The sequence below is a fragment of the Lactuca serriola genome, chromosome 7 (assembly GCF_051521515.1).
Source record: "Lactuca serriola cultivar US96UC23 chromosome 7, Lser_US96UC23_V15, whole genome shotgun sequence".
NCBI classification, from domain to species: domain Eukaryota; kingdom Viridiplantae; phylum Streptophyta; class Magnoliopsida; order Asterales; family Asteraceae; genus Lactuca; species Lactuca serriola.
In genome coordinates, this window is record NC_136414.1 from 10,021,759 (window position 1) to 10,033,205 (window position 11,447).

At 34.2% G+C, this 11,447-nt stretch overlaps 2 protein-coding genes across 3 annotated transcripts; one reads left to right on the forward strand and one right to left on the reverse strand.

Moving 5' to 3' along the window:
• The first annotated feature begins 1,153 nt into the window (after nucleotides 1-1,153).
• Nucleotides 1,154-3,362, forward strand: LOC145062112 (RNA-binding (RRM/RBD/RNP motifs) family protein). 2 transcript variants are annotated; one of them, XM_079009745.1, is made up of 8 exons: nucleotides 1,154-1,294; nucleotides 1,727-1,974; nucleotides 2,043-2,106; nucleotides 2,241-2,308; nucleotides 2,405-2,494; nucleotides 2,734-2,864; nucleotides 2,938-3,081; nucleotides 3,188-3,362. In XM_079009745.1, exons 2-8 carry the CDS (start codon nucleotides 1,731-1,733, stop codon nucleotides 3,203-3,205), a joined length of 759 nt encoding a protein of 252 aa, XP_078865871.1. In that variant the 5' UTR covers nucleotides 1,154-1,294; nucleotides 1,727-1,730; the 3' UTR covers nucleotides 3,206-3,362. The 2 variants fall into 2 exon arrangements, with proteins under 2 accessions (XP_078865871.1, XP_078865872.1); XM_079009746.1 differs by having other exon boundaries at nucleotides 1,158-1,294; nucleotides 1,730-1,974.
• A 279-nt stretch (nucleotides 3,363-3,641) lies between these two features.
• LOC145062113 (YCF20-like protein (DUF565)) lies at nucleotides 3,642-5,539 on the reverse strand. Its single transcript, XM_079009747.1, has 4 exons — nucleotides 5,427-5,539; nucleotides 4,623-4,809; nucleotides 4,115-4,436; nucleotides 3,642-3,999 (listed from the first exon to the last, which is right to left on the reverse strand). The coding sequence occupies exons 2-4, from the start codon at nucleotides 4,799-4,801 to the stop codon at nucleotides 3,997-3,999; spliced, it is 504 nt and encodes a 167-aa protein (XP_078865873.1). The 5' UTR covers nucleotides 4,802-4,809; nucleotides 5,427-5,539; the 3' UTR covers nucleotides 3,642-3,996.
• Nucleotides 5,540-11,447: the final 5,908 nt, after the last annotated feature.

Below are 11,447 nucleotides of genomic sequence, written 5' to 3' on the forward strand. Positions count from 1 at the left end.
AAATTTTGTATGACAATTTAATATTATTTATAACATTTGAAAATACTTCCGTTAAATACTAGATTAAAACGTTGTATTAAAAAAATTAAGAGTTTATAAACTTCTAATTAAAAAGTATTACAAAATTGGAATAATTTTAAAACATTTACATTATATAGATTTTTTTGTTTTTTATTTGCTAAGTATTATTTTCTTTTTATTTTTTTAAAAGACCCCTCCATACTTATTGTTACATATTTAATTTATTTAATTTTATTGTTCGTTCTTATTTACTTAAAAATATTGTATATGCTAATAAAACAAAAGAAAAAAAATTATAAAAGGCTATATAAAATATTTCACAAAAAAAATTTATTTATTAATTGAAAAGTAAAGTTTAAAACGGATCACTATTTAATTAATATTTAGGAAATTATGGATATTTTAAAAATAACGTTTGAAAAAAATAATACAAACAAATATGAAAAATAAAATCATTATTAAAAGTGGGGAAAATAAATTATCATGGTAATTAGTTTTTCGTTTTGTTCACATTTAGACAAATTTCTTTTTTTTAGTACACATTTAGACAAATTTCTTTTTTTTAGTACACATTTAATCATTTAACTTGTTAATTTGTTCACATATTACCATTATCACCTGCTATAGACGGTGACAATGACAATATGTGAACACATATAACAAGTTAAATCGTCAAATGTGTACAAAAATAAAGAAGTTATCTAAATGTGAACAAAGCGATAAAAATGATTACCCTGTTAAGTTATTTTCCCTTTCTCTTTTACGTCTTGTTTCCGAGTTCTACTTAAGGAGAAAAATGAAAGGATACGGAAGGAAAGTGAGGGGTGTCGAAGGAAAATTGTGTTCCCGAGTTTCATTAATTGAAGGAAAGTGACGAGAGAAAAAAGATTTTGGGAGCCATTTTTTCCTTCCAAAATTTCCTCCCAAATTGGCCGGATTTGAGAAGAAAGTGAGTGGAAGAAAAATTTTAAGTTTTACTTTTTTTTTTTCCTCCTAACTCGAGAATACAAAAACTTAAAATTTACTTTTCATTTTCTTCGAAATCGAAAATACGAAATAATGAATATTTTCCTTTGCTGTTTTGTGTCAAAATTTTCAAACCGTTACTGAATTTACAAAAAAAAAAAAAAAAAAAAAAAAAAAAATTATAAACCTCCCCTTCCCCTTCGCAGGCTCTCCTCAGAACCCCCATTACACGCCTACAGCTAGAGCCTCAGCCGTTTATCAGAGTCACCGGACTGCTCGGATTTTTCCAACCAGCAGCACATAGGCGGTAAGTAAATTAGGGATTTTGATTTTTCAGTTCCTAAAATAAAGTCGATATTTCTCTCCTTTATGCTGAAACCTAAAGGACTAAACTGGGTTTAAACCAAAGCGATTATTGAATTCGTCGTATCTTTATGTTGTAAAATTAGGTTCTTGGGTGGGTATGACAAACCTGTGTTCCTTAAGCAGTTTGGCTTTAGGGTTTTGCCGTTTTGAGTACTGATTAGCAACATCGACTGCCTAAGATGTTAATTATGGTTTATTTACGAATAGACAGAGTTTTCGAGCGTTTTATTGTCTAGCTAAAATTCTATATTATCATTGGCGTATTAACAAACACTTGGTGTGCGTTGTTATTTGAATATATAAGTATATTGCTAAACCACCAAACCCAGGAAAAACATATGCAGTAAAGCTAATCATATTAAACAACTTTCAGAAGAATGTCTGAGGAAGAACTAGTCAAAGGAGAGGATTCCAAAAAGGAACATACTGATAAAGAGGTAGAAAAATTGAAGGCAGAAAGAAAAGTGAAAAGAAAAAGACGTTTATTGAAGGAAGCTGCTAAGGCTGATAAGCGTGGGGTATGCTATTTGAGTCGAATTCCACCACGTATGGATCCTATAAAGCTTCGTCAAATTCTATCCCAATTTGGAGAGCTTGAAAGAATTTATCTCACACCCGAAGGTTACTTTTACTTATTTTATTTTACTTGATGAATTTGATTCTTCAAGTAACTATAAAAATATCTACAGATCCTTCAGCTCATGTGCATCGTAAAAAAGCTGGTGGCTATCGTGGCCAAGGATTCACAGAAGGGTATGTAATTTGTACAATATCCTACTTTTATTTAGTCTTTAATGCCTTCTTTTTAACTCTTAACTTTGGATTTGGATTGTGTTTCTCTTGATTCATGGCTTCTTTAGAATATACTTACACATGTATGCATGCAGATGGGTAGAATTTACCAACAAAGTTGTTGCCAAAAGAACTGCTTCAATGTTGAATGGTGAACAAATAGGTAATCATAAATTTCTATTTAGTTTTAATTATGATTGAGTAATTGCTAATTACTATTTAATTATGGATTCCTTTTCCTTTTTCCTTGCAAGATTAGGTGGGAGGAAGAAGTCGTCATTCTATTATGACCTTTGGAACATTAAATATTTGAGTAAATTCAAATGGGATCATCTCACAGAAGAGATAGGTATACCTTTAGTTTACCATCTCATTTAACCTTTTTATTGGGGTTGAATGCAAGAAATAGTAAAACATACTTTTGTCTTCCACTGATTTGTTTATTATAGCATTATACTCTCCTTTAATAAGAAAAACATGAAAATAGAATGCTATAATAGAAAGAAAAAGATGAAAGTAAGTTGCTATTTCTTGCATGTGTGTGTTTGTGTTGTTGACTTGGTTCCTTGTGAATTGTAATATACACAGCATACAAGAATGCTACAAGGGAGCAAAAACTGGAATTGGAACTATCAGCTGCTAAAAAAGAGAGGGACTTTTATCTTGCAAAAGTTGATCAGTCTCGTGCTTTAAGTTCCATAGATGAACGATTGAAGAAGGTATGATATGTTACTACTACCACTACAACTTATTTCTTGGATGGTGAAATGACCATTTTACCCTTGTGAGCAGAGACATAAGATCCAGCAAGCGGCTGGATCGACTTCTGAGGAGCCGCAGGCAGCAAAAGTGACTCGTCAATTCCCTCAAACAAAACCAGTCAGAGACAATGCAGAAAAGAGAAAGGCTGGACTCTCAAAAGATGTTTTGGCTGGGGTAAGGATTTATTTATTTATTTATTTACTTATTCAAATTTAAATGTGAATATTATTTGAAGTTGGAGGCATGTTGGTTAAACCCTCATTTGTATTGCTCCTTGTAGGTTTTCGGTGGTTCATGAAGGGTTGGAGGTTGTGATTTTGCTTTCATCGAGTGTTTACTATGATATGATACTTGAGCTTCATTCAAGCTTCTTGTAATCACACCAATTTTGTTGTCATTGCTGAAATGCAGTAGAATAGACTTGTTTTATATGAGTCCAGTTGATTGGTTTTTAAGTTTGCTTTGATGTCTTCTTTTCTATTTATGCAATTGTAATGTCATTTTTTTCTTCAAAATTTTCGTGGTTTTAATTAGATTAACACATTATTTTCTAAAAAATAACAAAAACAATGATTTTTAATTCAGCTTTAGTTGAGTTTTGTATTTCCATGTAGTATAAAAATTTCATTTCTTAATTTCTATATTTCAATTACCTTGTTTGTTTCATTACTCTCTACGTCTCATTTCGTTTAACCAAGAAATCCTAATAAAGGTATGTTGAATTGAATCTTCAATGCATAAAAACATGTACGTTATCTGCCCTTTTATACATATACAAAATAAACCTCGTTATCTAGTCATCATTTCAAATAAAAATAAGGTTTATGTCCTAAAGCAACAACTACCAAAAATTAATTTCCTCTATACATTACATGGGACCAAAAGGTTGACGTAAAATGGTGTGCATATCCTGTATCTCATGTTGGCATGAAGTTTAACTGCCATCATTCTTCCAAATCCAAACTGGTATTTTGTTAGTAACTTTTCCTTGTATCTGTATCTGGGACGCTGTGATTTACCTCTCTCATATCTTTTTACTGAATGAAGGGCACTAAATGCCCAAGTGATCTCTTAGGTCACCCCTATTTTTCACTAAAAAAAGATTTCCTTGAGCAACCAGACACCTCTAATACTTAAAAGAATCCAAAAAAAGACCCATAGAAAGACCAACCTTCCAATAATTAAACATGGTAACCAACTTCCTCACCTTATCAAACAACGGAAAAGACCCCGTATACATGAGGGCCCCAATCCCCTCAACAACCACCACAGCCAAAGCAGCTGAAAGAATATCCCAATCACCTGTTTGTCCTATAACTGTCGCGAAAGCTGTCGAACAATAAAAACCCGTCAAGAAAAACAAAAGTTTCATTGGAAGATCTTTTCTCAAGTCTTTAATTCTTTCACTTAATCTGATTTGAAAAGTTTGTAAAGCCCTGATAAGCCTTGTCCCTCTGCTGTTGTTATTTGGGGCTGAAGGGTTTAAGCCACTTCCGTCTGCACTGCTTCTTATACGTGACACTTTCCTCCTATGCATAAAAAACTAACAATTAAGGCAGTGTCAAGCTTCCTAAAACCGTAAGTTTGGACCACATTACATAATTTAAGTCTCGTTCGTTAATGTAGGACATGACATAACAAGGTGTATTGTACAGTGTTTGACATGCATTGGACTGCAACTGATGTTAATGGAACAAAAGGAAGATTTTACTCACATGGAGTCCTTGTTAAGAAAAGGTTGTGTCAAATGGAAGATCCAAAACCGAGCATACAATGTCTTCTGAAATGAGGATGAAGTTTTTAAGAGAGTAGATGACACCTTTGATCTTGAATATACACTTGTACAAAGCTTATTGGGATAGCCAGGTGATGGCATTAGAATTGCTGGAACCATGCAGGAGCCTGTAAACCATGTTTTGATAGCATTAATTGGTTTTTGGCATCAAGAAAGGGGTTACCATTTGTTATTCTTATAGTGCAATCTATAGCTTATAAAGGAATACAACTATGAGTTTCTATATAAGGACTGATATAACCTAAATTCTATTAATTCATACCATTATTTCTCCATATATTTTATCACTTCAACTACATCGGACCTACATTGAATTGCATCAAATTCATTCAAGTAAGCAGTGTAAATAATAGGGGTTTTGAAGGTTGATGCACCTAAATTCATCTTAAAAAGTTGCTCTAATAGCTTAACTCATCAAATAGGATTGATGAAATACAAATTTGTATACTAGTTTCAACGGTCTCCCTCTATTCTATCACTTGGACTAGATATGACCTACATCGCATCTTCGTTACTTCAATTCCCAGAACAACAAAAACGAGTAAGACTTTGAATTAGTTCAAACAAGCGTAGTGACCAATCAAGGGTGGGGTTTCAAAACTTATGAACCTAAATTCATCCCATGGTTGAGCTCATCAAATGGGATTAAATTGAAAATGCAAAATTGATGGATGAACATGGCGGAAAAAAGCAATAAGGAAGGAGTTTGACAGGCGATAGGTACCTGAGTAATTTTCGATCGATGGTGCTGTGGAGGGGAAGACGTCAGAATCCTCCCACGGGATTCCGTGCGTGTAGAAAATTAGGGGCGGATTAGTAGCAAAATACAGGCCAAAACAACACACACGCGCAGGACCAACTCACCCACGTATACCTATTTTAATTTTTTTTTTATTGATTTTAATAAATTTGATTATATTATCTAGGATAATAATTACTAGATAATGTATTTTCTATTTTGATTATATTAGTTACTGATTTTTTTTTTTCACATTTGGTTTTTATAACTGACTATTTCAGGTTTAGTCGGAAAAATAAGTTAATAGGGTAATATAATGTATATTTTGCACACGTTTAGTTCTTAATAACATTTACTCCTTATGAACAATTTTTTTTTGTAGATTTCGCTCAAGACATCCTACTTGGGATAATCAATAATGAGGTTTCTCATACATGGTTCACCTCTCACGTATATCAGTAACATAATTCACGAATTGGTTAAATAATATTGATGCCTTAGTTTTCGCCAAGCAGAAGATGTCTTTGACTTTGGTTTTATCTATCTTCATAGCAGACAATGAAATTCTTTGTGTTTGCTTCCTCCCAACTCAAATGTGTACTTCGAAGACAAAAGAATTAAGAATTTGCACTACCAAGGCAAAAGAACAACCTAGCAAAAAGTTTCATCCATCTCCATAGCAGACAACGAGATTCTTTGTGATTGGTTCCTCCTAACTCAAATTTGCATTTCTAAAACAAAGAATCTCATTGTCTGCTATGGATATAGATAAAACTGAAGTCAAAAACATTTTATGTTTGGAGAAAACTAATGTACCAATATTATTTGACCGATTTGTTAATTAGGTTACTGATATATGTGAGGGACGAGCCACGTATGAGAACACCTCATTAATGATTATCCCATGTAAGATGTCGTGAGCCTCTCCCTCCTCAAGGTCTCCAACACCTCCCTCAAATGTTGCTCGTGTTGCTCTTTGGTCTTTGAATATACCAAAATATCATCAATGAAAACAATCACATACCGATCCAACATCGGTCTGCAAACCCGGTTCATAAGATCCATGAACACTGCTAGAGCATTAGTGAGCCCAAATGGCATCACCACAAACTCGTAATGACTATAACGAGTTTTGAATGCCGTCTTCGGTATGTCTTCATCCATGATCCTCATCTGATGATACCTTGATCGAAGGTCAATCTTGGAAAACCAAGATGCACACAGAAGCTGATCGAACAAATCATCAATCCTTGAGAGCGGATAACGGTTCTTCACCGTTAGCTAGTTCAGCTCCCGATAATCAATACACATCCTGTGTGACCCATCCTTCTTTTTCATGAACAAGATCAGTGCTCCCCACGAGGAACCGCTCGGACGAATGAATCCCCGATCTAGCAGCTCATGAAGCTGCGTAGACAACTCCTGCATCTCAGGCGGAGCTAGACGATACGACGCCTTGGTTGTAGGAGCTACACCAGGTACTAAATCAATACGAAACTACACTTGTCTCTCGGGAGGCACCCTAGGCAACTCCTCTGGAAATACATCAAGAAAATCTCACACAATCGGTACCCTGCTCATATCTGGCGTGGCTTCCACCCTCGTATCTGAAACGTAAGCTAAAAACCCATAACAACCCTGCTGAAGGAGTCTCCTAGCCCTCGCAGCTGAACAGAGAGTTGGTCCATGCGAAACTCTTTCTCCATGAATAACCAGTTCTCCCCCGCTTGGGGTTCGAACTCTCACCAACTGACGCTCACAATCTATCATAGCCCCATTGGGCCCCAACCAATCCATTCTGTTGATCACCTTCAAACCACGCAAAGGGATCGGAACCAAATCGATAAGGAACCTCTCCTTGAACTGTAAGGGTCGAAATTGATTGTGAGGTGTCGAAGCATTCCTGGTCATGTCTTTGTGTCGAAGACTATTTTGTTGTTTTTGCATAAGGGCATAGTTAGTGTCGAAGCTGTATTGTTTAGACCCTTATGTATTTTTTGTATGCTTTTGTCATCCTTATAAATATGGGATAGGTGAGTTAGAGTGATCTTTTGGAGTCTTCGACTTGTTCTCTATTTTTCTCTGTATCTTTCAAAAGCGTAATCGAGCCAACCAGATCATATTTACATTCTGTGTCCATATTTCAATATATACTATGATTCATTTCATATACTCGATTAATAACAACTACATTTGGTATCAAAGCAGGATTCATACAGTTGCGATATGATTTTCACAAGTTTTTAAAAGTTTTTGAGTCTAGTTCAAGATTCAGAATATTCCGCACTTTTGATTTCGAAAATCAATATAGATCGTCTGTATTGATTCGATTCTGCTTTCGGTTTGTTTAATCGAGTGATTTGCTTCTATTTTCTGGAAGTTTTGTTCATCAAATATCAGTTTCTGCAGGTTTTCACAAATTTCGTCCATACAACAATGGCTAACTTTAATATGAACACGATGACCTCTTATTCTCATCTTCTCGGTTCATCAACAAAAATCCTTATGTTGATTCCAAAATACTATGATCAATGGGTTCATCATATGGAAGACTATCTGAATGGAATCGATGAAGATCTATGGAAATGCATCATTGGTAAAGTCCATTCTCTGACTATGTTACAAAATGTTGGAACTGTTGCTGCAAGTAAAGATGTTGCTCAACAAGCTGAAAAACCAAAGAAAAACGAGAAAAGATGTATGCGCGAACTCCGTGGTGCTCTTCCTCCAGTTGTTTACAACTATTTGCATAGCTGCAAGACATCAAAAGAAATTTGGGACATATTGAAGGAAAAGTACCAAGGGAGTGAGAAGACTAAGATAAGTTATGTTAAGCAGTATCTGCTTGAATTAGGAGAATTCAAGCAGAAAGAAGGTGAATCAATTAAGATGTATTATGATCATCTGAATGAAATAACCTACAAGTGCAACAAATATGGAGTCATCAGGTCAATAATGGAGTTCAACCTGACTTTCATCATGGGACTTCGTAAGGAATGGCGTAATGTCAGCTTGATGATAAAAAATCAACAAAGTTTTGACTACTTTTTTCTAAGTGATCTTTACAATGTGTTGAAGGCGCATGAAAATGAAGTAAATGAGATTATTGAGGAAACGAGGAATAGTTTGGGTGGTCCTCTGGCGCTGATGTCGAATGTGGCAAGTAAAGAAGTTGAGAAAGAAACATTTGAAAATGAGGGTTCGGATGATGAAGGTTTGATCGTTAATTCTGAAGATGAAGCAGTGGATTTTTACTCGAACAACCGAGTGAAGAAATTCTTCAAAAATCCATTTAATTCAAAGTCAAGAGCAAGTGAGATGAAAGGAAATTCTTCTAGGAAGAATGTGAATGATGAGAAGAGAATTGAGAAAATGGAAGTGAAGACTGAGGAAGCGAAGATAGAGAAGAAGAAGCTCAAAGGAGATTCAGGGTTCAACTTCGATTATTGCAATGGTGTGAACCACATGGCTAGTGAGTGCATGCTCAAGAAGAGAGATGAGAAAAAGAGTAGAGTCAAGGATGAGTCCTACTATGTGGAGAGGCTTGAAGAAGTAAGAGCGAAAACTAAAGGAATGTCTTTGGTTGTGAAGGGAATTGATGATGAGGAAGCGACGTATCAATCTGGTCTTTAGGATCAGATGATGTGGAGATGTGAAACCCGACTCATGGAGCGATGTTCGCAAGGTTTCACCAAGAGGATGAGGAGAATGTTATAGGGATATGCTTTGTTTCGACCACTAGACATAAGTCTCGTATAACTTCGCAAGAACGTTCTCTTTTCTAATCCTTTAATATTCCTAATAGTGCATATAAATTGATTTTATCTGAGTTTGATGAAGCTATTACATATGTTAATGATCTGCTTATTTCTGCTAGTAGTGATGCTGAAAGGTCTAAGAAATTATTGCTAGATACTCAAAGATGTTTGGAGTCCAAGCAGTCTAAAATAGATCATTTAGATTTACATTTAACAAATGTCATGTGTGATATAGACAGTCTTCGAACTGATAATAGTATTTTGCTTGAATAAAGAAATATATACTGTAATTCGGCTTACGGGAAATTGACTGCATTGCATCATTTTTCAGACATTAGAAAAGAATAGCATAAAATGTTATTACCCTTTTTAGCTTTCGAAAGGGAGAAAATTGATTTGACATCCTATGACTGTGAAAAGAAAATATATGAGTTTGATAAGGTCCCAAATGACACATATGCATGTGGAATTGTTACGATTGATGATTGTTTAAATGCAAATGATCTTATTAATATTGTGAATGAGACCTTGACCAAAAACAAACAAATAAAAATTTTAAAAATAATTGAGAATTCGAAATCTAACTCTCAAAACAATTTTGTTGATATTGAAGATTATTATGATAATATCAGTGAAATTGAGGAGGAAGTTTTTTATTATTCAAGGTTATTTGTCATTAATATCACTTCTATGGCTAAGGGTAAAGAAATCTATAATGATTATTCAGTTAAAGTTCACAATGAACAACCCTCAACTTCAAAGTTCATGATCTTGACCATGTGACTGTCGAAGATTATCAAACAGATAGTGATGATGAGAAAGATAAGGTTTACGAGGAAACTGAAAAGTTCAACAAAGTAATGAAGGAAAAAGGTTATCATTACCTCGAATCGAGTTATGTCGTTTATCCCAACTTCAAATGCACATATGAAGTTATCTTTCCAAATCAGGTGTTTGTTACTTCAGGAAATGATGATAAAGTAAAACCTGAAATCAACAAAATTATTGAGGAGGATAACAAGAGAGTTTCAAAAGAAAGATTTTTCTCAAACCAAAGCACAGTCGAAAATAACCTCAACAAGAACACGTCTACTTTCCAAAGACAAAAACCATAAAGAAATTGGGTGGTTAAATCTGGAAAACCAAAGGTTGAACAACAAACAAATGACAAAGTTTTAGAAAAATAAATCAAAATGTTCAAAATATCAAAGAACAAATTGAAAAGATTTCAAAAGAAAATGGGATTTCGATGACCAAAGCTCGAAAGAAAGTTTATTGGCAAAATTTTGAGTCCAAAAAGAAACAACATGTTTTATCACCAAAAACGTCTAAAAAATAAATGACTAAACATGTTCAGACGAAGTCTCAAAATAAATTTTTAGTTGAAAACAAACCCATTTCAAAACCTGCTACACAACAAAAAGATTTTTCAAAGAGAAACTCAAATGATTCAAAATCACCACCAAAATCACGTGTTTAAAAACCAAGAAGTGAAAATTTTGTGAAAAATCAATGATCAAAGAATTTTGTTTCTAATCATCAGAACAATAAGTTTTCACAAAATCATAGAAATGATTTTCAATCCAATATACAAAGTAATTGTACTCAATTTTCAAGTCAAAACCGATTTTCAAATGCACCACAAGTTTTTCATCAATAAAATATTGGTTGTCAAAAACGTTTTCAAAATCGTTTTCAATCACAAGCAAAGCCAGTGTTTTCAAAAAAAATATTTTGAAAAGTTGAATGACAATGCAAAAAGAAAAGTGACATTCAAATCTAGACAACCGAATTTTCCCAATCCTCCTTCGAAACAAACATCTAAAGCTTCGTTTTTCAAAAGGAAAACCGATGTGAAAAATATCAATTATTAGCTGGAGGGTAAAGGAAAGCCTTTTCAATATGGAAGATTTTCTCAAGAAGAAATCAAACATGATTATGAGAACTACTTGAATGCTTCGTCAGAAGGAAGCCTTTCTTCAAAGGAGTCAAATCCTTCAGTGCAACAGTGGAGAGCTATTTCTAAAGCCAAGGTTGATGAGAAACGAACTGAGGAGAAAAAGGTGAAAGTCAGTGTTGATCCTAAACCAACGAACGATTTCATTTCAATACCCTTGTCTAACAAAGTGGACTTAATTGATAGTTTGAAATCAAAAGTTCGTAACTGGGTGTTAGGATCTTCTTTTCACAATGTGTTTGTCTCTAATCATCAAGGACCAAAAAAAGCCTTGGTGACCTGACTTTTTTC

Excerpts from the sequence above, each read along its gene's own strand:
- LOC145062112 (XM_079009745.1), top strand. The coding sequence starts at position 1,731 with ATGTCTGAGGAAGAACTAGTCAAAGGAGAGGATTCCAAAAAGGAACAT. Across the intron at positions 2,107-2,240 it reads GGCCAAGGATTCACAGAAGG|ATGGGTAGAATTTACCAACA; the intron begins GTATGTAATTTG and ends GTATGCATGCAG. Across the intron at positions 2,495-2,733 it reads TCATCTCACAGAAGAGATAG|CATACAAGAATGCTACAAGG; the intron begins GTATACCTTTAG and ends TAATATACACAG.
- LOC145062113 (XM_079009747.1), bottom strand. The coding sequence starts at position 4,801 with ATGGTTCCAGCAATTCTAATGCCATCACCTGGCTATCCCAATAAGCTT. Across the intron at positions 4,437-4,622 it reads TTTCTTAACAAGGACTCCAT|GAGGAAAGTGTCACGTATAA; the intron begins GTGAGTAAAATC and ends TTTTATGCATAG.